General features: G+C 43.8%; 1 protein-coding gene across 1 annotated transcript in view; it reads left to right on the top strand.

Moving 5' to 3' along the window:
• Positions 1-14187, top strand: part of BMAL2 (basic helix-loop-helix ARNT like 2) — a 31822-nt gene extending 17635 nt beyond the window's left edge. The window contains 11 exon segments of the mRNA XM_054281910.1: positions 975-1067; positions 3143-3260; positions 4089-4232; positions 5804-6044; positions 6975-7081; positions 7640-7790; positions 8968-9023; positions 9818-9926; positions 10383-10470; positions 11759-11867; positions 12855-14187. Coding sequence (XP_054137885.1) covers positions 975-1067; positions 3143-3260; positions 4089-4232; positions 5804-6044; positions 6975-7081; positions 7640-7790; positions 8968-9023; positions 9818-9926; positions 10383-10470; positions 11759-11867; positions 12855-12991 — 1353 coding nt within the window. The 3' untranslated portion in view covers positions 12992-14187.
• Positions 14188-26632: the final 12445 nt, after the last annotated feature.

Consider the following 26632-nt stretch of genomic DNA (forward strand, 5'->3'; position numbering starts at 1 on the left):
CTCAGATAAATCATGTTCTTGTTAAAGCTTCAGTTTTTAGTTGGACAGTGCTTTTTCTCCCATCATTTCCTTCAGACAAGTGTTTTCTTGTACTAATTAAACTCTGTGCACTACCCAGGCTTTCATGAAGGTGTGCAGGGGTGGTTTAGGAGCATGGCAGGCAGCAGCCCTGGAAGGGACAATAATCTGTGTGCAGTCTGCCTATTTATTACATCCATTCTAAAAATCTTCATGCAACTGCAGAGAATGCTGCCAATTATGCAGGAACATTCTCACAGTTGTTGGCTGTCCTACCAAAATAGACATTTTTAAAGATGTGCTTTGCAAAAGGTGCAGAAAATACCTGGAATAAAATCTTCCCTCTTGTTTGCACACTTCATCATAAACCCACACGCCTCATTCACAGCTAGGTTTGTGGGTTTTTTCCTTTGCTGCCACAATGCTTTGCCAAGATCTACTTTGCCAAGAGTGGCTCCCAAAAGAAGCTGTTTTGTAGCTGGACTTTTGCCAAAGATGTCTTTAAGAAACTTTAGCTGTGTGTGGTTGAAGGCCTCGTTTGGTCCTTGCAATCTTAATTGCTTTTTTTTTAGAATCACAGAATGGCCTGAGTTGGAAGGGACCTTAAAGTTCATCTCATTCCACTCCCTGCCATGGGCAAAGACACCTTCCACTATTTCTGGTTGCTCAGATCCCATCCAGCCTGGCCTTGGACACTTCCAGGGATCCAGGGGCAGCCACAGCATCTCTGGGCAGCCTGTGCCAGGGCCTCAGCTCCCTCACAGGGAACAATTTCTTCCTGATATCCAATCTAAGCACACCCTCTGTCAGTGTGGAGCCATTTCCTCTTGCCCCTCTCTAGCTTTCTTGTATTTAATTTTAAAAATCAGGATTAAAAGTGTGCTTCCTTGTAGTCATTAATATTCATTGTTTATTTTAATTGTGTGTTTTTAAAGACAGTATCTTTATATTTTCAGGCTGCAGATGGATTCCTGTTTGTGGTTGGATGCAACAGAGGAAAAATTCTGTTTGTCTCTGAATCAGTTTGCAAAATACTGAATTATGATCAGGTGGTTATTGTTTCTTGCTTGCTTTTACCTTGCATTTTCTTAGGAATTTTAAAATTTTTATATTTTATTTTATATTACATCAAACCAATCCTTGTGTATAATTTCTTGGAATTTCTTTGATTTAACCTTATTCAGAGTAAAGCTGAATATCCTGTAAGAAAATATGTGCAAGTACATCAGTGTTCCCAACCTGAGGAACAGCACCAGATTTCAGCTGATCATCCTTAAGAAAACTGCCAGTCTGAGAGGAAGGGATAATTTGAAGATGTCCTAATTTCTGTGTGCAAGAGATTTTCTTTCACATAGTGAAGTGATTTTAAGGGTTTTTTTAGGCCAAGGAAAATGGGTAGTTGAGCAGTGGAAGTTAATGAAAGCTTTCCTTGGTGTGCCTTTATGCTGGCATGCACCACATAACACATCACCCACAGTAACTGTCCAAGTATGTACCCCTAACCTGAGACAAACTGAATGGCAGCCAGCATAGCCTGTACAGCCAGGGAAATTGCCAAAATACATGTACTTTCCATTAGTTGGTGTTTAGCATGATGGGAAATTACCACAAATAATCCAGGGATGATAATTTCTTCCTCTATCAATGACTTCTGTTTCACAAACAGAGGCTAAAACAGTTAGTGCTGCCATCTGTCTACTTTTGTAACTTTGAAACCGTTTGTGCTATTTTAGTTTTCTTTATAAATGTACAGATAACCAATCTGGAGTCTTTCATAGATTTTTTTTTTTAAGTGCAAAACTATCTTCTTTAATTAAAGTTAAATGAATCACAGAATCACAGAATTTCTAGGTTGGAAGAGACCTTTAAGATCATCGAGTCCAACCCATGTTCTAATACCTCAACTAGATCATGGCACCAAGTGCCACATCCAGTCTTTTTTTAAACACATCAAGGGATGGTGACTCCACCACCTCCCTGGGTAGATGATTCCAGTATTTGACCACTCTTTCTGTGAAAAACTTCCTCCTTAATTCTAGCCTGTAGGGGAATAAGCATCAATCAGAGTTGGTTTTTTTTAACTTCTACACTGATTTTGTTCAAGAACTGAAAGTGCCACTCATGTTAGACATACCTACTTCTAGACCCTTAAGATCTCCTGTATTCCAGACAAGGAGATTCAGAGGACATGACTGACTTTAATCAAAACCCATGGATTTATTAGCTTGTGTAGGAGTTGTTCTAGGCTCTGAATCCCATGCTGCAGCTTTATCTGGTTTATTACACCTGTATATTTTGGTAAGGCTGCTGTTAGGCTGTCTCAGCAGCCCTCAGCATTTTCCCATTGCATTGGGATTAAATGGGGACAGGGAAAAGGCAGGAGACTGGGTGTTTGTCCTGAGTTTGAGTTAGAGTAGAGCTTGTCCACACAGCTCCTTTATGTCCTTTGATTTGGGTGCTGTGCTGAAGGTAAGCAGTGGAAAAGCAAACTCCCACTTCTGTGAGAATTCCTTCCTGTTCCAAAAGAAAGTGTTGCAGCAGGTCAGTTACTTGGGATGAACAGAGTGAGCAGGTAGAAGGATGCCAGCTGGAGACATCCCTGAAAATATCCTCTGCTAAGGAGTGCTGTGGTGAGCTGAGCCCTGCTTCCAGCCTGCTCCTGGCTCTGTGGTGCCAGTTTGTCCAACCACATTATGCCTCAGAGTCATTAGATAGTTGAATATTTCATCCTCCTTTCTATTTCTTCCCTCCTTCCCCAATAATCTGAGAGTGAAATTACTTTGTGTATAACCTTCTTTGGCTAGGACCAGGAATTGCATTGTTTACATAAATAAAGCATTTGGTTGTACAGAACTTGTTTGACCTCCAACTAAATATGCTGTTTTTCAAAGGGAAGGAACAAACTATGTTTTTATTACCCTTTTAAATAAAACTTATATTAAACAATGACAAATGAAATGTAAAACAAAATATTGATGTTTGGAGTAACTGTGGTATTGGCTTTTTTTTTAGTGGTGTAGACAGTTGTTTTCCTGAGATAAGTAATGTGTGGGGTCCTGTTCCAAAATGGTGTGGTTCTCATCTCTTTTGGATTTTGTTGGTTTTTTTTTGTTTTTTCTAATAGGCCAGTTTAATTGGACAAAGCTTATTTGATTACTTACATCCAAAAGATGTTGCAAAAGTTAAGGAGCAACTTTCTTCATCGGACGTCTCACCTAGGGAGAAGCTCGTAGATGGCAAAAGTAAGTCAGAGCTGGATGTGCTTATATTTTTTAAGAGATGTTAATAAATCTAATTATTAGTCAGGATGTATTCAGGTGTTTGTATGGATGTGTGGATGAACAAAAGAAGCAAACATTTGAATGCGTATCTGCTGCTTAAAATGCATTAGAGTTGAAAAGCTAGCCCAGAAGAGAATTGATTGTAGATCATAGGAGTTACAGAAATTCTGTTAAATTACTGCAATCACTGTTAAGCATTTACCAAGATGTGGTCTGACATTCTTCCTACCAGCATACTGCTTTTTTTTCTTGTATTTGCTAGGTCTTGTCAATACAAAAGACCTGATGTAGTCGAACATGGGATAAAATACTTCAATATCAAGAATCACTGTCTTCTCTGAAAATGCTAAGTGTCAATCCCAAAGTAACCAAACCTTCTTTAGTTTACAGTTGTTTCTAATGAGGAAAGCATTGTGTACTATGCAGCTAATGCCTGTTTTGTGTACTGTGCAGCTAATGCCTATTTTATAGCTGGCTTTTACAAGCATCTTTACAGTTCTTCCTTGTACAAAATGAAAGTTTATAAAGCATCTGTAGTAAAATTCTATTAAGAATATCAAGAAGGGTCTATAAATAGTTTAGTAGTTCTTTCTAATTTTGGAATCTCTGTCAATCATGTTTTCTTTGCCCTATTTAAACTATTAGACTTTTTAAATTGTAAGTACAAAATTTAGGCAGCTAAACAGCGAGGACAATGTACTGGGAGGTAAATGCAGAAAGCACCTTGTTTTCTGAAGTTTTATTGCTTTGTTTTGGTTGTTTTTAACTACTTTACTAAATCTTTGTAAGCTGGCTTGCAAGTACACACAGATTTCCAAGCTGGACCAGCTCGGCTGAACTCTGGTGCTCGACGTTCCTTCTTCTGTCGCATAAAGTGTAGCAGGACCACAGTCAAAGAGGAGAAGGAGTGTTTGCCCAACCCAAAGAAGAAAGGTATTCAGAGAGTGGAGATGAAATGGGGGCTTTCTCTCTTGAAACTTGTTTAAATTCCAAGTCACTAATGGCTTTCTAGTTCCTACTGATCTCATCAAGTAGCTGTAGAGCAGTGTAAATGTGAACCAGGGACACCTTTTGAAAAACAGTCTAATTGTTCTCTTTCTCCTCCTGGTGCCCTCCTGGAAAGAGGGAGGGAGGAACTTGAGGTACAGTGGCTCTATAGGAGCATGTGGTCTGTTGTGATCAAATTTGTGAAGTCTCAGGGAAATATTTGAAAGAACTGGAGCAGATCAGAAGAATGAAACTAAACTTATGTCTTGAAGATAACTGGGTGAATAAAGCCTACAAACTCTACTATTTTGAAGGGAAAAAAGCAAGTAAACCAACTTTTTTTCTGACTTACTTTTTGTGTTGTTTGTATTTAAAAGTATGCGTTTTCCTTTTCCCCCCTTTTCATGGTAAAGTTAATTTATTGGTGTAATTCCATTAATTTTCCCAGTAATTTTACTTTAGTTCGTATTTTGGTATGCCCATAGAGCAGTGTAATCTTGTCAAGTTTCCAGTGAAAATTTAAATTTCAATTTTAAAATGCAATTTCCAGCTTTTGTTTTTAATAACTTAGTATTGATTTTTGCAAAGGTGTGCTGAAATTGTTTTTCCTCCAAGTTCTGTTTTTCAATGTAACCTGTTACTGTTGAGATACACCACAAATTTTAAGAGGCCCGTGATTGTAAGTAAGTAGAATTTGATATCCCTTGATGCATCAGATAACTCAGTTAGATAAGAATTTACCTTCTCTAAGTGTTGGGAAAGCAGTTTTGAGGGAAGGCACCTGAGCAACTGTGACAAAATCGTAGTGGGATAACTCAGTTTCTCATTTTGCAGAGTTGGTCTGTGTTTTTTGTAATAGAGAGGAAAATCAAAGCTATGGAAAGCATTCTGTTCAGCATAGAGGTGTCAAGAGTGCTTTGGCATTTTTTTGGGAAAGACACCTATTGTAGGATACATAATGTCAAACCTTGATGCTTATGAGGGTGTTTTCATGTTATTTAGAGGGCAAAAAGGGAATGACAGTGTATGCTGGGATTTAAGATATTTAAAATATTTGTATTCCCACAAAACTTCAGAAACCAGAGATAAATAGAAAATAAGCTGATTCTTTCTTCAACTGCAGTGAGCATATGTTCAGGTCATTGTGCTCACCAAAGGTAAATTGATTTAGAAGCTACAGAAGGCCTCAGGTTAATTTTAATTCACAATCCATATAAAAACAGAGTGATCTGTGGGTTATTGCTTTGTTTTCTGTCTGACTTGTATTTGAACTGCCAGTACCCATAACTCATCTTCCTAAATCTTACATAGGGTTAGAAGCTCTCTCTGCAGGTAAGCCCAAATTGAATAGAACAAAAATAATTGAAAAATACTCTAAAATGATCTATAGCTTTGTACAGTTGGTGTAGGTAAGCATGAAATATTAATTTGCTGGTCTCATGGCCAACATAATAAAATAAGTAGTTTGGTTTACTCTTTGAACAATAACTGCTTCTTATTTAATTTCTTTCTATTAGATCACAGAAAATACTGCACCATTCACTGTACTGGGTATTTGAAGAACTGGCCTCCTAATGAGGTGGGAGTAGAAGAGGAAAATGATGTAGAAAAGGACAGTAGTAACTTTAACTGTCTTGTTGCCATTGGGAGGTTACACCCTTATATTGTTCCACAAAAGAGTGGAGAGATAAAAGTCAAAGCAACAGAATTTGTTACACGATTTGCCATGGATGGAAAATTTGTTTATGTAGATCAGCGGTAAGCCTTTTGTTCTTTAATGAAGAGAAATGACACAACTGCTTCCATTTCCTGATCCTCTGTCAAATCTGTAATTTCTCCAGCAGGGCAGAAGTTCTAATTCAAATTCTCAGTTTTTGAGAATTTTTTGAAAATTCTCAAAAATTCTAATTTTCAGAATGTTTTTCTGCTCTACACAAGAAGCAGTTAATTCTTAAACTATGTGTACTTGGGCTTTGTTTTTTGTCAAATAATACATAATGTATAGAAGTGTATTGTCCTATAGAAAATGGACTCAATTTATTCATAAAGAAAAATCTCAAGTTAGAGCTTCGTAGCTCTGCACAAGACTGAAGTAATAACATTTACCCAGAAGTTATTACTTCTGAGAGTCTTACTATTTGTAACAAATACATTCTAAGTGAGGTACCAAATTATTTTATTAGAAGTGAGAACTAAGTTCCCATTTTCTCTACTTTCTGAACCAGACTTTATTTGTTGTAGAGACCTAGTTACCATTTTGCATTTGGAATTTCATTGTCCCTGGAAATGTTACTGCTTTCAGTCTTCTTTTCCTTCTACTAAAAGTGTCGGTTTGACAATAATTCCAGTGAGTGGAAGAGCAAAATTCAAGTGCTGAGTTTTTTATTGACTCTTATGTGTGACCAGTACTGTGACTGGCTAAGGGAGAGCCACTAAACAGAAGCATTTTGTGTGTACATGTGGTTTGCATGTTTAAACATTTACTTTACCTTCGAATTGTCATTCATTGCAAAGGGATAATTTGCTGTGAAAAATGTTTCCTGTTGTTTTAGAGCTGTACTAATGCTATATTTTTTTCCCAAACATGAACACAGGCATCTGTTTGTTTAAATATTAATGCTCTGCTTTATCTGATACTGAAGGAAACAGCTTTGAGTCTGCTGTAGTTCACGTTTTTATTTCTAACAGCGCAACAGCAATTTTAGGGTATCTGCCACAAGAGCTTCTAGGAACTTCTTGTTATGAGTACTGCCATCAAGATGATCACAATCACCTAGCTGAAAAACACAAAGAAGGTACAAAACAGTTGGTCCTCTCAGACTACTTACAGCTAGGTGTAACTGCAAGTGAGAACACTGCAAACCCAAACTACCCAACCTCAGCATGGCCCTGTGTGATGTCTGTGTTAAGACAAGCCTGTGTAAGGCTTGGAATAAAAGCAGAGACAAACTTGTGTTGTCTTGGCTCCTGGTGCAGGGCCTTACTTGTGGAGGAATAATGTCAGCACATCTGTCAAACCCTCTGCTTCCATTCTTTGTAAGAAAGGGGAGGAATCCTGAAGAGCAGATGTGTCTGATAACATCATTAAAGACACTAATTAAAGCTCACCAAGTCATGAGTCTCCTAGTGTTTTGCAGGAACTTAGTACTTGCTTATTTATGTAAGATTTATGACCCTGCTGAAACTATATAATTTGATTTTAGAACAGGTCCCAGTTTGTTCTGGCATGTTTATTCTATGTCTGGCCAACAGAAACATTTTGGTTTTATGATGCTATAAAATAGATTTATTATTTCTAACTTTACCTTTGTAAGCTTAAATATAATGATTATAACTTTCCTTTTCTTATCTAGTGTTGCAGAACAAAGAAAAAGTATTTACAAATTCCTACAAATTTAGAGCAAAAGATGGGACTTTTGTTACTTTAAAGAGTCAGTGGTTTAGTTTCATGAATCCTTGGACCAAAGAGCTGGAGTACATAGTATCAAACAACACTGTGGTATTGTAAGTAATTTACATGACTCTTCATTTATTTTTTGTCATAATTAATTTAGTTAGCACTAAAATAACCTGCTTAGAAAGCAGAACAAGACTAGAAAGCATCAATCTTGCACAAAAAGGGGCTGAACAACTTGGACAAACATCTTTTTGGCATTTACCAGTTATTTTTTTTCAGTCCTATGTTGTGGATTTGACTCTGAAAACTGTGCTGTTTCCCAGTAGGGGAAAAAAGAGATTAAAGAGTTTCTTGTTAAAGGAAGAAGGGAAGGATCTTTAAGAGAAGTAGATTTTAATAAATGGAACTGTCAAGTTAATTCTGCATTTCCTTCTGGTCTTTACAACCCTCTGTGTGTCAGTTGACCCAGTTCCAAGTGCTGCCCTATCCCCAGGTGTCAGAAGGTGGAGAAGCACAATTGATAGATGGTGGAAATGCAAGGCAGGACAGAAAGATCCACTCAAATTGATTGCAAGGGTGGAGCCTGGGGGACAGTAAATGTGTGTGCTTAATTCTTCTTTTTATTTGTAGTTCTTTTTCATTCTCTGCACCTTGCAAAGGAGCTGTAGTTGGGATTGTTCCAGTGCTACTGAGGATCTTTGCCAATGATTGGGGTTTTGAGCAGGGACACAGGGGGGTTTATTTCCATTAAACAAAGTTGTTGAGGGGGCCTTTTACCCATTCTGTATCTGATTCATGCCTTAGGTTAACATCACCCACCTCTTTTGCCCATGTCCTTTTTCCCCAAGAAAACAGAAGGACACTTTTTTGCCTGCCCTGGAGATGTGGGCATTTGCAGCTGTGTGCAGGAGGGAAGGAGGGCAGCAGCTGCTGACACCAGGCAGCCACTGACCTGTCCTTGTTCCTGGTTACCTGATTTCCCTCCTAACACTAAAAATGACAGCCCTATTCCCTTGTCATGGAACACAGACAATCCTACTGGCTTTCTTTTTAAATTGGAGAATAAATGGAAATTAGTATTTTACCCACTGCTCAGAAACATTTCAAAGAATTGAACATGGAAATATGTGATGAATATCTTATATTCCTCTAGTTTGAGGATGTTAGCTTTGGTTCTGTGTAAAGTATTGTTGAAATTGAACATAAATTTTGCTCTTGGGACAAAAAATCATGCTGACTCTTTGTGGTTTGTTTGGATTTTTCTTTCATTTCTTTAAATCTCAGAGGTCATAAGGAATCAGCTGAAGAAGAGGTCCTCTACAGTTCCCAATCTGCAGAAGGCAAGTGTCACTTCTTACAGTTATCACAGCTGCATCTCCTGATCACTCAGTTTAAATTTATCCAGTCCAGGAGTATTTTATTCTAGATTGCATGCAAAGAAGGAATAATTTTCTTTTTTAAAGCTACTTCTTTTTCAGTGTCTAGTTACTTACAGAGTCCTAATTGATATAATTCACAGAACTCCAAAAGGAAGTGCATATAGCCTATTTTCAATTTCCAGCAGCTTCTGTTAGAGCTGGGGATTTGGTTAGTAGGATATTGTGCTTCTGTCACAGACAGTTCATATTTTGCCCAGTTTTTGGAACAGATGTAACTGTGCTGAGTTTATCTATAAAATACAGGGGAATACTGATACAGAACATATTTTGTTATTATTTTTCTGCTGTGCAAATTTCTGCTTTCTGCAGGCTGTTCTATCATCTTGCTGTCAAGGCTTTATATTTGCTTTTCAAAATGTTCTTTCAATAACTGATTTCAGTTGGTGAGAAATCCAAGGGTATTTTAAACTCATGTTCTTTGCAATGCCTGTGAGAGACACTGGAGGTGGCAATGATTAAATATATTTCACTACTGGAGAACAACAATTTTCACAAACAGATTTTTCACTTTATATTACAACGCCCTCTGCCATGAATCAGTATTTAAAGGAATATAATTTCTGAATACATACATGAAAATATACACTTGTATATGTATATCTAGAACAAGAGCTACTTTAAAATGAATCCTTGCTCTGCAATGAAAGTGCTCTGGGTTTAAGGTTTTGTTTGGGCTTTGTTTTTTTTATCTACAGATGCTGTAAAACAGTCTTTAGTAAGTGTACCTGGAATGTCCTCTGGAACAGTTCTTGGTGCTGGAAGTATAGGAACTGAAATTGCAAATGAAATACTAGAATTACAAAGGTAATAAATGCATAACACCATCATTAGGCTTTTAAGTAAAGATAGGCATGAGGAATTATATGATTACATGAGGGTTGCTCCAGTTTCACTTTTATTGTATTCTATGTACAACACTTTTTTGGTTGAGCAATAGCATTATGAGATACCATTATAATTATGTCAGTCTCGTGCCTGGCAGAGCACACAACTGTGCTGGTGATTCAACAGAGGAAGAAAACTGTGCTCAAGGAATAGAACTGTGACCCATGGCCTTTTCTGATCTCTCCTCTGTTTTCTGCTACCAGAACTTGGAGCAGGATAATTTAGAATCTTCAGGAGAATTTAAGACATTATTGTTTCAAATTATCAGACTTGTGCTTTGTCACTGGGGAGGTCTGGTGGGTTCTGCACCACAGTCTGTTTTTCAGTGTTTGATTAATGTGACCTGGTAAATCAACTAAACACATGCAATTTTAGGTTGCATTCTTCACCATCTGGAGAGTTAAGTCCGTCACATCTGCTCAGAAAGTCACCTTCTCCAGCTTTAACTATAAACTGCAGTGATGTGAGTACACCCCTGCCTGTAAAAACCCAAAATGGAAAGGTTAATGTCAGCACACAACCTGTGTTTGAGCCAGATTGCCCTGATTTGTTTTTGTGAATCTGTACTTTTAATCTTAATGCTTTTGAAGAGACTTTAAAAAAAATCTTTGCTGTTTTGAAATGCTTAAAATTGTGACTTTGAAGGTATTTCATTACTCTTCTAAAAATGGGTAGTTATGCTGATCTAGTAGTGCTTGTAAATCTACTAGTGCCTGTAACACTACAAACTATAACTAACATAGTTATAATAAATAACATAGTTACTGCCCATAGCTATGGAATAATTAACATATCTTCTTACCTAAAGGTGTTGTATGTTTTGTACTGGCCACAGCCTGAACAAACTTCTCCAACAGCTCTTTGAATGCAAATTTCTTTCCTGTTAAATAGAGTTTATCTTTCCACTGCAATTCTCATTTCTTATGGAAAAACCCCACTACTCTGGTCTAGGAGCTGCTTTTTGACTTCCCGCTGTTTTTCTACGATCTGTACTCCCCTGTGTTACCACAGATCTTTCTCCTGAAGAGTTGTTTGACTTACTTCTGCTGAACACTCTAAATTATGTAATGTCTCATCATAAGGATAATTTCATCATATGCATTGAAGATTTTTTCTTGATTCTAGGCTTTGGTACCCCATTTGATTCTAAAATACTTTTGGAAAGCATTTCACCTTTATTAATTTCCTGCTAGAATGTACACAAGTCAGGCAATCCTAGGAATCTCTCCTGCTAAATTACATGTATGTGTTAAATAAAACAACTACCAGGAAAAAAAATTATCTTTGTTTGGGTTACCATCTCTATTGCTATGATGAATATAGTTTAATGCATATAGAACCTAGGAGGTATGGGGGCTTTTTTAACTTCTTAACTGGAATGTTTTGACAGTGACAAACATCAGGTCACTGGGAATTTGTAGTTTATGGTAGTGGATGTGGAAAGTGCAAACCAGTACATTTGGTGCTGGATTTATTTACTGAACACTGAGTTAGACCCTCAAGCAGTGCCATCACTGTGAAGTACTTTGACAGCTGTGTAAGTCACAACTTTTATTTAAGCCAGGTCCAGTGCTATATGAACTTATAAAATATTTGTTTCTAAATGCAAAATATCTGTCTGATGAGGTATATTTTTCACTTTCTCTATTCAGTTCTTAATAATTAAGGAATCTCTGATGTTTCTGTAATGTAATATCTGTGACTAAATTTAGGATCTAATTTTTTCCTTTCTACCAATTCTGCTCTTTCAGGTGCCAAATAAAGAGTTGATTCAGTTATGTCCTTCAGAAACAGAAGCTCTGGAGAATTCAGAACAAAGCCAGGGTGCTATTCCATTTCCCAGTAATGAACCTCTCCTGAGTAAGATTTATTTCTCTTAGGGCTATTCTGGGGGTTGCAGGGGCTGACATTTGTGATCCTTGGTGTCATTTCTGAGTGCACCACTTTACAACCATGTGTGAATTGTAAAGAGATGTGGCTGGCTGAAGCTGAGAGCACTCTGAAAACAGATGTTATTGCTGCAAGGCAAACAGCAAAATTTGCTAAGTGAGGCAATCTCATGACAAAAAACAACAGCTGTAACTGAAGTTTACTATTGCATTCTTACACTTTTCATGAGGCACCTTACTGTTCTCTCTCCAGGACAGAGACAGGGAGGGAAAAGTATTTCAATGCAATGTCAGGGAACTTCTTGGAATTTGTGAATGATTGTCCTTTAGCACTTTACGTCTTTCTAAGCCGCAAGCTGGGAGTAGTTGATATATAGGACTGCTCCAAATGGCTGAGAAAGAATTTTTTAAATCTTTCCCTTGTTAAGTTTGTCTGGATACAGGATTCCTGGCCCTGTAAGAGGAAAATGCCACTGCATTATGTTTGACATAAAAGGCAAAATGCTGTAAAAGCCATGTTTATGCTGATCCTGTATTTCAGCTCTTAGAAACTTTTCCATCTTCCTCTTCTCCCTCGTTTGCCAGGGATTTCTTTGTTTATTTATAACATACAGCTTTCTTCTGGTTGAACTATGAGCCTTTTCAGAAAAATTTAAAAACTTAAACCCTGACAACCCCAAACCAACCAAGTGAAAAAGAAACACAAAGGAGAAAAAGCTAATTCTTTAATAAGGGCTTGGGAAAAAATGATTAAAAACAACCCCAACAACACAGAGCAAGGAGGAATGGTGTTAGACTAAAAGGGAGTCAAGTTAGGGGTTTTTTCAACATAGAAATATTTGCCTTGACTTCAAAGGCAGGTTGTGCTTCAAACCACTTCTGTTTTGCAAGTTACCGTGTTCTCCATGCCTCCCAGTGCTCATGCCTGCCTCAAGCTCCTGCTTTGCCCACTGTGCAGGTGGCAGCTCCCAGCTGGACTTCGATGCCATCTGCGGGAACGATGACACCGCCATGACGGCGCTGATGAATTACCTGGAGGCTGACGGGGGCCTGGGGGACCCAGCTGACCTCAGTGACATCCAGTGGGCTCTCTAGGGCTGTTCTGGGAGCAAGGAATGGCAGAAACCCCCATGCACAACAACCCTACATCCTCAGTACTGTAATGGAGTTTTCTAATGGTTCCTTTGAATCCAGACTTGCTGTCTCTGAATTTTTAAAGACTGGAGCCTTGTTCAGAGAGAGACATCTTCTGCTGCACCTATGGACAAATGCAATATTTTTTTCATGATGAGGAAACCTTGAAATTTTAATATTGAACCATCTGTAACTGGAATGCTCAGAACACTTTAGTATATTTTTGCTAAGAAGCTTTAACCAAAAGGTACTGTACAATGTACAGGATTACTTTTTCTTAGTTTTAATACTTTGAACTTTTATTTATTGTTTTGTTTCAAGTTGCAGAATATTAGTTATCCATGTTACTTTCTGTAGAACCTACTGTACTTATATGGTTTGAGAATATTTGTAACTATTAAATTTAATTGAAATAACAATTTGCACACACACTACAGTTGTAAAATAAGGTATTGTAATGCTCAAATGATGCAGTTTGTGATTCCTTGCACTTCTCAGCAGTGCAATTTTTGCAGTCAAAGGTGAAAATGAAGCCTACAGTTCTGGGAGCAAGGATTGGGGTTGGATCACCCTAATAAACAGAAGAGAATGTTTTGAGAAAAACACTCATTTTTCCCAATACACAAACATGAGAAGGGAATAAGAAAAGAGCAACAAACTTAATTACTGTTTTGTATTATTTGTAATGTATTATTAGAGAGGCAGTGCATAGAACCAGAGAAAAATAATGCTCTATTTGTAATAAAGCACTTTGGTCTTGTCCCAGGTTCTTTACTAACTAGAGAAGTGTGAATGGATAGTCTTGGTTCCAGAGTGAGGCTTGCACTGTCTGTTGGTGAAAAAATGTTAAAAGTCTAGAGCATCTTTTTATGTTTTTGGAGAGATTGGGAGAATTTTCTACTGCTTGAGTGTGTGACTTTTTAAAACCTCTCTGTACTATAGCTTTGTAAGTAAATGCTATGCAGGATGATCTTTTGGGAACAGCTTTTGCAAGGATTGTATCCCAGTTACAGCAAATGACTCAAGAACATGGCACTTCAGAGGTTGCATTAGAACAACATAGCACTAATATAGCAAGAGGATCTTTTTATCTCTGGTATTGAAAGTTTAAACAAATTTTTGCATACATTATATATCATAAAATTAGAGATTTTTTTCATGTTTGGGTTTTGGTTTATTTTTTAAATTCAGGTAATGAAAGGAAAGCATTTGAAGATGTCTGATAGATGTGCATCTTTTTAATACAGGCATTTAAATGTAGGTACAACCCTGACCTCTCACTCCAGGTGAGGGTGGCAGCCTGGGCTGGTGTTTTTAGGAAGGTTGGAGTTGGGAACAGATGGATGTGGCTGTCACTAGATGTCATCCTTGTGCTGCTGGGGAGCCACCCTGTCCTCATGAGGACTCTGGACATGAAGTGGCTTCCTCTGCTTAACAGAGCATCTTACAGATGATATGACTCCTTTGGCAAACGATGCATTTTTGGTGATGGTGATTTGCTAGAATGGCTTCTTGGATTGATTTTTTTCCTTTTTTTTTAACTATATAGAATTTTTTTCATTTAATTTGGATGTCATTTCCTGCATTCAGATCTCTTTTTTACATACATGGGGCCAAAATCATCAGTTCTCTTGCTTTATTAGAATAAACTCTTCTGCTTTTTCTAAATTTTGGGCTATATCATGGAGCAAAGTGGAAGAAATAAACAGGCATTTTCTAAGAACTGATAGAAATCTATTTGTATAAATGAGATTTGAGATTCTGCCATTGTAAAATGCATTTTCTCTTTTCTACTCTGGAAGTGAATTCTAAATAAACCAGCAAATACTGTAGCTCATAGATAAATGACTACATAAATAACTTAAAATTATACAGACTTTATTAGAACAGTTTTTTTAACTGGATTAGTTTGGAAACGTGGCAGCTGTTGTTACTGCAGGAGCAAATTAATTCTTTCACAAGATTTATATAAGGGTCTAGACTCAAACCACTATTTTTGGATTCTTGGCTATCCCTAAAAAATAAAACCAAAAATGTAACTTTGATTCTTTTGCAGTCAATGACAAATATTGTGATTTTCAATTAATTTATTAGATATTCCCTTTACTATTTGTAATTTTTTTTCTGGCTTAAAGCAGCCTTTTCAAGAAAAAGTGTCACTTGTAAATATTTATGGTGAAATTAATAGGTATTTTTTAATACAATTGAGATAGTATGTGCTTATTTTGTTTGCATAACAACACAATTCTAGTAAGATACTGAGAGTTTGTTGCTGGCATGGTGCAGGTAATGGTAGGATGTGGTTAAACCAGGTCAATAAATGCTGTTTTGATGCCCTGCTGTTAGTCTGCTGGCAATTCTGTCTAATACTGAACTGAAATATAAAGTATTTGTTCTTTCAGATCCCAGGCTTCTTCCTCAAAGCATAAACAGGGATGTGGAACTCCTGTGGATTTTGGTAGCTCAGTGTGATGCTCCCCAGGCAGGGACAGCCTGTAATCCAAGCTAATGTGCATTTTTGGGGATTCAAACAGAGCTTCAGAACACCCTCATGCTCTCCAGGGATGAACTCTGAAGGTGTCCACACATTAACCCTGAACTTTTCCAGTTCCTGTTGCAAGCACAAGGCCTGTGAGGAGCAGCTGAGGGAGCTGGGAATGCTGAGCCTGGAGAAAAGGAGGCTCAGGGGAGACCTCAGCACTCCACAGCTCCCTGACTGCAGGTAGGTGGGGTCAGGCTCTGCTCCCGAGGGACAGCGTGGGAGGAACTGGCCTCAAGTTGTGCCAGGGAAGGTTCAGATTGGATACTGGGACAAAAAAGGGTTATTGGGCATTGGCAGAGGCTGCCCAGGGCAGTGGAGAAATCCTCATTCCTGGAGGTGCTTTCAAGATGTGCAGGTGTGGCGCTGATGGGCAGGGGGTAGGGATGGGTTTGGTGGTCCTGGGTTATAGCTGGGCTTGATCTCCAAGGGCTTTTTGACCTAAATACTTGAGTACCTGTGAACATTTGTCACTTGGTGTTCTGGGGGCAGGGAGGATCCTGTCTGTGCTTTTGGGATTCCTGTGTAGGGTATGGGCAGGCACAGTGCTGTTGCATGGATCTACAGCAGAGACTGATTCCAGGTTTCTTTCCTGTGGTGCTTTGTAGCTCTGGAATTAGCTGTGGATCTTACACTTTTTAGAATACTGGGAAATTTTGTTTGCTCACAAGCATAAAAGGCTAAAGTAATTTTAGTGACTGCTCACAGCAGGGTTTCTGTTCATGATCCAAAGTGGGACAGAAAAGAGAATACAGTAACTCAGCCTGCCTGGTCTGTTAAAGGTAAGATCAGATATGTGGGCACTGCACATAACTTTTTATAATTAATTTGTTTTCACGTCAAAACCACCAGAAATAATCACACAATCTTTGGAACTGGTAAAAAGTTTAGTGGGAAAGCTCTACCTTGGCTGTTGCTGCCGCAGTGCTGACCCTGTCTGGGTGGTAACTTCACTTTCCTGGAATTTGCAGATTCCAAGTGAACCTGGCCCAACATCTGTAACGTGTCCTACAGCACTCAGGGAGCCCTGGCACAGCAGAGAGTCACAGAATGGATGGGCTCTTGGGTGACATTGTTAATGGGTAACAGAGGGGTTTATCAGGTGTTCCTGGAAGGCGCTGTGAGGTGAGCAGCAGGACTCTGAACTCTACACCAGCTCAGGGAATGTGCAATGCTTTTCAACAAAAAAGTCTGACTTCAAACACTGCTGCTTTCATAAGCCTTACAGATAGGGGAGGCAATACCACTGGGCCTTTAATATTCAGCAAAATACTTTGAGATGAGTGGATAGAAATTCTTTGAGAGGAGTGGTTCCATCCTTAGACTTCACCTTGTCACAGCAGAATAAGCAAATTGATTTCTTAATTATGCAGTTGTGGAATCTACTGGGTTGGGAGGGGCTCATCAGAATCATAGAGTCCAACCCGTGGTCCTGCACAGAGACCCAAAAATCCCACCCTGTGCCTGAGAATGTCATTCAAACACTCCTGGAGCTCTGGCAGCCTTGAGGCTGTGACCATCCCTGGGGAGCCTGTTCAGTGCTTGACATCCTCTGAGGAAAGAACCTTTTCCTGATATCCAGCCTGACCCTGCCCTGGCCCAGCTCTGTTCTCTTGGGTCTTGCCACTGGTCACCAGAGGGGAAAGATCAGTGTCTGCCCCTCCTCTTCCATTGAGCTTTATATACATTTGATTTGCCTGGTCTTTTAAGAATTTTAAGAATACTTTTTTTTTTTAATCTGCAAATGCAGCTCCAGTATCAGATACTGCTTTCAGTATCATTGAAGAGATGATAAATCCCTTATCAAACAAAAAGCCAGGTGAGCTCAGTGCTGTTTCAGCAGGGTACAATCAGCTTCTAAAGGTTTCCTCTGAGCAGCTCTGGGCTGCCCACACTTCATTCTCCATGGAGTTTGTGTTCCAGCCCCTCTGGTGTTCAGGATGCCCCTTCTGCTGGGGGCAGCAATGGACACAGGCTGACTCCTAAGAAAATTGTTGCAGGAGGAGCTGCCTCTCCTCTTTTGGGCTGCTCTGGTTCAATTTGCAGATTTCAGTTTGATTTGTGGATTGCTGCCTGTGGAGATGGAGGAGCCAGCACAGAGTTGTTTCTTATCTTCTGTCTCTCTGTTACTCATGACCTCTTAGGTCTTTATGACAATGCTCCTTCATGAACCCCCAGCTTTAGAACTTTTTAAATCACAACAGTTGTCAGGGCTGCCTTGCTTGTGGTTTATTACAGTAATTTACTGCCTGCTCCTAGATTGTCTTTAAAAAAACCAAAACAGGTTTCTCAAATTGTAACCTTTCCTGTCCTGCTTTTGAGGACAGCAATGATTCAGAGTAATGGGAAGACAATGGTCTGGAACACCCAATCTTCTCAAGCAGTTGTGCTATCGCCATGGTATGGATTCCTCCAGCTGAGCCTGATGTGATTCCTGCTCATGTCAGGAGGTTTTCTCTTGCTCACATTTTGCATAAAATATGCAGCATCTTCTGATCTGTAACACTGCTCTTTGTGATTTCCAGGTCCACACTGACACATCTCTGAGGTTCATGCTGGAGAGGTTTCTGCAGCTGATTGCATTTTCACCCTCATGGGTATGTGAAATTTTATGGAAATTTCCTTGTCCACTGGAAAAGGAACTGGAGTTTGCTTTTTCTTGATTTTCAGAGGTTAATTACACAAGGTTCCAGATCAAATACACAAAACTGATCATCTGAAACTGGGTACCCAAAACGGCCCCAAGCCTTGAGGCAGATTGGTCACTTCTTAAACAACCTTCTGCTTTTTGGAGGGTTGGAACCAGAAACTTCAGGACAGAGAAACTTTAGACCAGAAAGTGCAGCAGAGCCAAGGCAGGACAGCATCTCTCCCATCAGTTCAGCAGCAGGCTCAGTGTGCAGGGCTTCTCCTCGTGTTTTCAAGCACTGTGGGAAGAGCCAGGGATGGGACAGCCAAGGTCAGAAGTTTGACTGTTTTGGGGGTACAGTTTGGGAGCATTTTGTACTCAGCTGCTCTGGATTATGAATCCTTTGGGCACTGAATCTCTCCTGTCCTTTTTAGGAAAGCTTTGGAGAGGAATTTAAACACAAGGAGAAAGGTTCAGTTATGGATTGGCAGGTGCCCAGGGAGGCTTTGCCTGTGACCCGTGGCCACAGGAGGGTAATTGTTAACATTCCTGAAATGACAGCCATTCCCAGGAGACTGAGGTTCCCAGGTGGTGCTGCCGGCCTGGCTGGTCCCGTTGGTCCCTGCATGAGCAGGACAAGGTCTGGTCCCTGCTCACTGGCCAGCTCAGGGTGGCCTGAGCACAGGCAGGGCTGTGAGTGAGGAGGTGCTCGGTGCAGTGTCCTTCAGGAGGCTTGGTCTCCTGAATCCATCCAAGTGGGGCTTCTCTGATGTTTCTCTCCCCACCTAAAGGAACACTTTCAGGGAAGTGGAAATCCTTCCCCTGAAGAGCTTTGAAACCAGCAAAGGTTTAGTCACTTTCTTATTGCTGCCATTGCATCAAACTGGGCCTTTGGCTGGCTGAGCAGGGGGAGTTGCTGTGAACTCCTTGGAGGAACTGACTGATTTTCTTTGTTGAGCTTTGTTGAGCTTTTTTCTGGGAAGGTGGAAGGAACATGGAGAGGAGCCCAGATCCCAAATCTGGGACAGATGTTCCAAAAACACATCCCTGACTCCTGAGATGCTTCAAAAGGAGTGCAAAACCCCCAAAATGCCTCTGACTGGGGAGTCTGCTGTTTTGCAGTAGTTTCCAACAGAGAAAGTAGGAGCCAAACATTAGGCAGGATTTAGGTGGGTGATAAAACATCCTGTGGTGTTAGGGGTGGTCAGCAAAGCCCCTGTCCCACTGCTGAATTTGCATGCCCTTCCTCAAGGAGGTGCTGGTAACTTTTGCCTCAGCTGCTAAATGGTGATGTGCAGGTTAGGTTGGTGTATCTGAGCTTCTTCTTGTACTCACCTTGGTGATTGTCAGGGTTTCAAAGCAAAACTGAAGTTATGTGGCTGCTTTCAAGTGTGCAATTATGATCTGACCCATTTCTGCCTGGCCAAACCACATCTCTAAAGTTACAGAAGCAAGGAATGGGTTTATTGGAAGGTTCAGGCAGGTTTTGTTGTGTTCACTCCTCTTGAGTGGAATGTGTGCATGCAGCTGTGCATTAAGGATACATAAAACCACCTAATACCTTCATAAGTAAAACTACTTAATACCTTCCTATACTTGTCTCTGTACATGTGCTTCTTCTACATGTACTCTGTCTGTGCTGACAGAGCTGATACCTCTGCAGAGAGCTCCTCCCCAGAGCTGCTGACTGGGGGGAATTGTTTGTGGTAAGGTGAGGATGCTCCTGTTCCCTTCTGTGCTTCTGCCTTGTTAAGCAGTGCAAGTTTTGTCGAGGAACAGCACCAGAGGCCACTTCAGTCTTTGGCTTGTGGTGTTTGAGAGGAGATAAAATAACAAACCCAGTGACTTTGGGCAGCCCTTGGCTTACATTTTGATGGCAATCCCTGTTCCAGCAGACACAGTGTTGTAACTCTTGCAGGAATAAAATCCCCTTGCCAAATGGTACCTGTGCACAAAAGGTACACCCTGTGGTCAGGTGTGCTGATGCAAAAGTGAGTTTGCACTGGCATCTCTCTTTGTGGGCTTTTCCCCTAAATATTAGTGGAGAACTGAAGGCTGAGACTGGAGCCGTCTGCTGCAGCATCTGAACTCCCAAGTGGAGAACTCTGTGCTGCCAGGCAGCTGTCAAATTGTGTCACAGATGGGAAAAATCTGATAACCACTAGTGTGAATCAGCATCTTTGAAATCCAACAGTTCTCATGGCTCCAAATGTGATGGATTGGGGAGAAGAACTTTGCTTTCTTGTTTTGTTAGAGACACATGAAAATAAGAGGAAAGTGTAATGGTCTGGTCTTCCCTGCCTTGTCTCAGACTGATCAGTTGTGAAGCAAAAGCACAGGGAAAAACAGGGTACATTTTATATGTCAGTGTAGAATTAACCTCAGATATTTCATGGGCAGTGGTTGTGAAGGAGATACAACACACACAGTTTATGGTTGGCAACAGAAAAATAACTGTAAAATAACTGTAAAATAACTGTAAAAGTGTACAAACTGCCAACCAACCAATCCCCCAACCTCCTCATTCTCAGATCTTTCCCTTGTTGTGCTCTGTTATGGAGGACAGAAACAAGAACACACATGCATTTACCCAATCAGCACCAGGCTCTGTTCTGGGGACGAGGGAGGGCAGTTCCTTTCCTGGGTTCTTTGGGAGGCAGAGGATGTGGGAACAGGAGCTTTGCCCGCTGCCTTGGGGGTGTCTCTGGTGTCCCAAAGCCCCACAGAGCAATGTTTTTGGTTTAACATCCCAAGGATGTTCAAAGGAGATGCCAAGCCAGGAACGGGACCATGGGGCAGGGTTGGGATGCCGCCCAGCAGAGGGTGACATCCAGAGGGTCCCACCAGTCTGTCCCTGCTGCCCAGGTTTGGGATGAGCAGGGCTGCTGACTGTCCCTGTGTTTGCTCCACAGGATGAGGAAGCCAACCCTCCTGAGGGGGAAGATGAAGAGATGAGGAAGGATGGAGACAGCAGCCACCAAAGGCTGGGGAAGGCACAGGTAGGAGACATTGCCTTCCAAGGAGGGGGACTTGTCTGTCCTGTGGGAATTCAGGGCATGAGCCTAATGGAACAAAGGAGTTGAGTTCATTTTCTTACTCAGGTTCTTGTGTGCCTGAAAGAGATTTGTGACAAGGTCATTATCCCTAATGGAATCTCTGAAGAACATTCAACAGGGGTTGAAGCTTTCTGAAGTGGCCCAACCCTGCCTGCACGTATCCAAATGCAGCCCCTGTGTTTGTGTACAGCAGGGATGAGACCTCAGCTGCTGTTACTCACCAGCTCCCAGGTGTAGCTCAGAGTCTGCAGCCAGGCCATGGCTAAACAGCCTGAGGTAACAGAGAGCTGGAGTCATTTCCTAGCAGGTAATCCGACTTGGAAGCTGCATTCCAAACTTTTGTCCACATTTATTTTATCTCCCACATGGAGTTGCCTAAAGAAGCAGAGGTAGGATGTTCCTAACAAAGGGACATCCAAATTCATTAGTAGTAGAGGGCTTAAAATTCAAGTGTGAGTGGAGCTGCCTTTAGGACACTTCCTATTCTGTAGCATATGAGTGGAATTTAAATGGAGTATCCAAATCCTGACAAGCTTGTATGAACTCCAAAGCCTCTGTAAGTGTTTTTCAGCCAGGAAGGGAGACAGGAGTTTGGAGTCCCTCCCTTAAAACTGGCTGCTGGTTTGTTTGACCAGGCATAGGAAGAATTGTGGATTCCTTGGGGCTATCCTTATGGAGAAAGGTTTATTTATGTGCCCTGGGTTCATCTCCAAAATTATGGACACTGATTTCATCAAAATGCCAGGGCTGCCAAATCCTTTCCCCAGCCAGAGCTCAGAGCCAGCCTTGTGGGAAGGGGTTTAATCCCCATTTCCCCAATCCCTTGAGGCAGCAGCACTGGAGCACTTGCACCCAAACATGTCCAAGGTGCTGAGTGCTGGCAGGAGGCAAATCCAGGGATTGGACTGTGGGAGTTTGCACTGCTCCTGTGATCCCAGACCTGGAATTGCGCTTTAGAGCTCCCAGGAGATGCTGCCTCACTCAAACCCCATTTAAAGCTCAGCATCCCTCTTGGGTGGCTCAGATGCTTGGAGCAGGGTGCTGACCAAGCCAAGATTCTGAATTCAACGTGGGCCAATCACTTATCAGTGTTTAAATTGATGATCCTCGTGGCTCTTTCCAACCCAGAATCTCCAGTGCTCCGGAAATAAAAAGCAGTTTCCACTGGCTTTTTAAACCCACGGGTTTTTCCACTGGGGGTAGTGCGAGCCACAGGGAAAGTGGGGGAGAGGAGGGAGAGCATCGGATCTCACCCGGCAGGTGTCGGATGAGAGGCTGGAGCAGGACCGAGCCGTGGCGGGGTCCCGGTCCCACACCGGCCGCAGTCCGGACCCGGCCGGAGCGGCTCCTCCCGCCCGCGGCGATCCAGCGCCGCTCGTTCCGCGGGAGCCCCGGGGGTTCGGGGGCGGAGGGCGCTGCTCTGCCCGGGCGCCAGGCGGCGCCCCAGGGGCCGGGGGCGCTGAGGGAGCGGCGGCGGCGGCGGCGGGAGGGTCCCGGGGCCCGCCCGCTCCCAGCCGGGATCCAGCAGCGCCCGCTCCGGGAACAACCGCCCTCCGCCCGGGCCCGGCTCCCCGCGGCCGCACCGGGACCGTGCCCGGAGCCGCGGCGGGACCCCAGCCCCGCGCCGGCCGAGCGGGAGCAAAGCGGCAGCGACGGGCCCGGCCCAGCACCCGTCCCGGAGCGGCTCCTCCCGCCCGCGGCGATCCCGGTGCTCAGCCCAGCCCAAATCCCGTACCCCGCCCGCCGAGGAGAAGCGGCTCCGCCCGGGACCCCCAGCAGACACCGGCAGGAGCCGGACCCAGATCTCGGGGCCCGGATCCCGGTGCCGGCCCTATCTCAGCGCTCCGAGCGCCGGTCCCGCCGCAGCCCGGGACGAGCATCCCCGCAGCGAGCGGAGCGGGCGCGGATCCGCCGCGATTCATGGGCGGGGCGGGGCCGGCTCAGGTGCGCGGTGCCCCAGAGCTCCTGCGCAGGGCGGGGCCGAGCGGATTCAAACCGCGGGGAGGGCCCCAGAGCGCCATTTCCCCTTCGGCGCTCGCCGCGGGCGGCTGCAGCCGGGCCCGGCCCCGCCCCGCCCCTGAAGCCGCTGCCACACCCCGGCCCCGCCTCATGGAGCCCCGGCCCCGCCTCACAGAGCCCCGGCCTGACCGGGACAGGGCCGGGCCCATCGCTCGCGTCCCCGCCCCTCACACCGGGGCTGAACCGGGGCTTCGGGTCCGGGTCCTGCCCGTGTCCGCTGGTGGTCCCGGGGTGGGATCGGCGCTGGGATGGGCCCCGGGATCGCCGCGGGCGGGAGGAGCCGCTCCGGGACGGGCGCTGGGGCCGAGCCCGGCGCTGCCGCTCCTGCTCCGGCTGCGGCCCCGTCGGGGCTCCGGGACACCCCAGACCCCGCCGGGCCCCGCAGAGCCGGGAGGATTTGTCTTGAATTTTTTATCCAGCCTAGGCAGATAATTCTCGTGGAGAAAGCCCAAAAATAAAGGGTATGGGATCGGGAGACGGGGGGGGTCGGGGCACGAGCAGTGTTCTGCTTTAAATTAAAAACCCATTGGGAAAAATAAATCTGTGGAACAGCTCATTTCCAATTCTGTGTGATCGGCTGTGATTTCAGCTGCTCCCATGGGATTTTTGGCCTGTGGGACTCTAAGGAAGTGCCAGGTACTGAGCACGACAGAAAAGAGAAAACTCCGGATCAGGCAGTGTCCCAAAGAGCTGGCACTGCCCAGCATTCCTGGCTGGAATTTGGGGATCCCAGCACAGCCCTTCCATAGTGTTCCTGTGTCTCTGGCACTGCCCAGCATTCCTGGCTGGAATTTGGAGGTGATAGCCTCCCTTCCATAGTGTTCTGTGTCTCTGGCACTGCCCAGCATTCCGGGCTGGAATTTGGGGTGACAGCCCCCCTTCCATAGTGTTCCTGTGTCTCTGGCACTGCTCACCATCCCTGCCCAGGGTTTGGGGGTCCCAGCACAGCCCCTCCAGCACATCCCGCTGCTTCCTCAAGTTCCCTTTAACCAGGATCATTTTTGGGGCTGGGGGCACCCAAACCCAGCAGAATTTTGGGGGATCTCCTCTCTCCCCTCCTCACTAAATTCCCACTGCCAAATCCCAGCCTGAGGCTCAGCTCCCCATCCCCTCAATCCCTCTGAGGAACTGGACTTGGATTTCCCAGTCCAGCAGGGCAGCAGTGCTGTTTCTCCTCACTGTGTATCTTGATTGCAGTAACTGCTTAAGAAATAATTCAGAGAATGAAGAGACAAATGAGGAAGAGCTGCCAGCTCCAACCAAGGGCTGCTCAGCCCCCTTCTCAATGATTTGCTTTAATTAACCAATGCAAATTAACCAGTCCAAGCCACATCGATACAGCTTTACTCTTTTTAATTGAGTTCTAGAGAAGTACTGCAAAATACAAAAAAAATCCCATTTTAAACCCCAAAACTCTTCTAGGAGATACACAGGACACTGCACCGCCAAACCAAGGAGAACTGGGGGAAAAGACAAATCCAGACTGAAATTCCTGAGAGATTGGTGCAGCTTCTGCCAGCCAGAGCAATCCTTGGTCTGAGCACACACCTGTGGGATGTCATCAATATCCTCCTGGGCCTTTTCATTAAAAGCAGATTTCCACAGAGAATTAATGAAATACGGAAAATTAAATGGGAATGGAAAGGAGCAGCTCCCTCAGGACACCGGGCTGCAGCATCCAAAAGAAAATTATGGATTGGGAGCATCCCAAATCCCTTGTGTGGAATACCACTCTGCTTTGCTCTATTAATCACCACTTCTCTCGGTGGACAAATTCTTCAACTTTGCTTCCAACTCCCCGAGATTCTCTGCACCGTGTCCAGGGCGGGATCCAGGGAGACTGGCGGGGAATTGCCATGGGAACGCTGCCCAGGAAGCTCCCGGGGTGCCCCGTGCCTGCAGCCCAGAGGGGGATCCCTTCCCACAGCTCCCTCCGCCCCTGCCCCGGGAGTGTCCGAGGTGCCAGCGGGAAAGGAGCCTCCCAGGGACACAGGGACACGGGCTGGGCATTCAGGGCAGAAGTGAATTTCTCACTCTGATCCAGCAGCTGCACCTGGAGGTCGCTGGTCAAGCCACCTTGTCCAGGGTGTCCCTGCCAGAGGCCATTCCTGCAAAATCAGGGAGGGGAAAGGGATGAACCTTGGAGCTCCTGGAGTTACCCAGGAGCTTTGCCAAAAGACTGGAAGAAAAGCAGAGGGAAGAAATGCAACCTGATGAAAAGAGAAGGGAATGATTGGAACCATTTGAAATGGATAAGAGGAAATGGCCTGACGTGATCCCAGGGGAGGTTTAGGCTGGATATTGGGAAGTCTCCCAGAGGAAAGGCTCTCCAGCCCTGGCATAGCTGCTCAGGGCAGTGGTGGAGGCCCATTCCTGGAGGGATTTAAAGCCATGTGGATGTGACACCTGGGGACATGGGACAGTGGTGGCCTCAGCAGCATGGGTGAACGGTTGGGCACCATGGTCTCAGAGGGCTCCTCCATCCTGAAGGATTCCATGATTCCAAGGACACCCTGAACACGGCCAGCACAGACACACCTGTGCCTGCTGCAATCATTTCCCTTCCTCTCCTTCACTTGGCTGCCAAACATTCCCTGGTGACAGGGAACACGGGAGCAGTCCTTGCTGTGGGAGAAGCCAGCAGGATTAGATCCAATTCCCTTCAGAAAGAGCTGACAGGATCCAGCCAGTCCTTCCCCAGCTGCTTGGGAAGATCCCAGTCCCTTCCAGCAGCAAGAGAGGGAAATCACCTTGTGCTGAGGGACAATGACACGAGAGCTGTAGGGAGAGAGCAGCAGAGATGGGAGAGGAGCAGCACCAGAGCTTTCCAAAGGGAACACCTGCCAGATCAACCCCCAGGACCTGTGGAAAACATTTTCCAGCTGAGCTGTGAGTCCATCTACTCCTGTCTTCCACTCACTGACCTTTCAGCCACGGCCAGGGGCTGCTCTGGATGGAGGTCCCCTCTGTGTCCATGGATGTGGCTTTTCCCCCACCCAGGGTCCCCTCACGGTGCCCAATTCCAGCCCTTTGTTCTGTGCACCTCATGGCCCAGGACTTGTCACGGTCCTTTTCCAAAGCTGCCTCTCCCTCTCTCCCCCTCGGCAGATCCTGGGGGCTGTGCCCGCCCTTTCTGAGCCCCTGCCCTGGGCTGACACCCTTTGCATTGCACCAAATGATTGCTCCTGCTGGAATATCCCCCACGCTGCGAGTGTGGCTGCTGGAAGCCAGGTGGTGCCTCGGGGTTGGGTTTTTGGAAGGATGATTGGGGATTTAGCACCTACTGCAAATGCTTGGGGGACTGCACACGTCTGTAAAAATGCTGATTTGTGCCCAGGGCTGCCTAAACACCCATCTTC

This window comes from Melozone crissalis, unplaced genomic scaffold (assembly GCF_028551555.1).
Source record: "Melozone crissalis strain CALT ecotype California unplaced genomic scaffold, PUWL_Pcris_2 ptg000033l_1, whole genome shotgun sequence".
Lineage (NCBI taxonomy): Eukaryota > Metazoa > Chordata > Aves > Passeriformes > Passerellidae > Melozone > Melozone crissalis.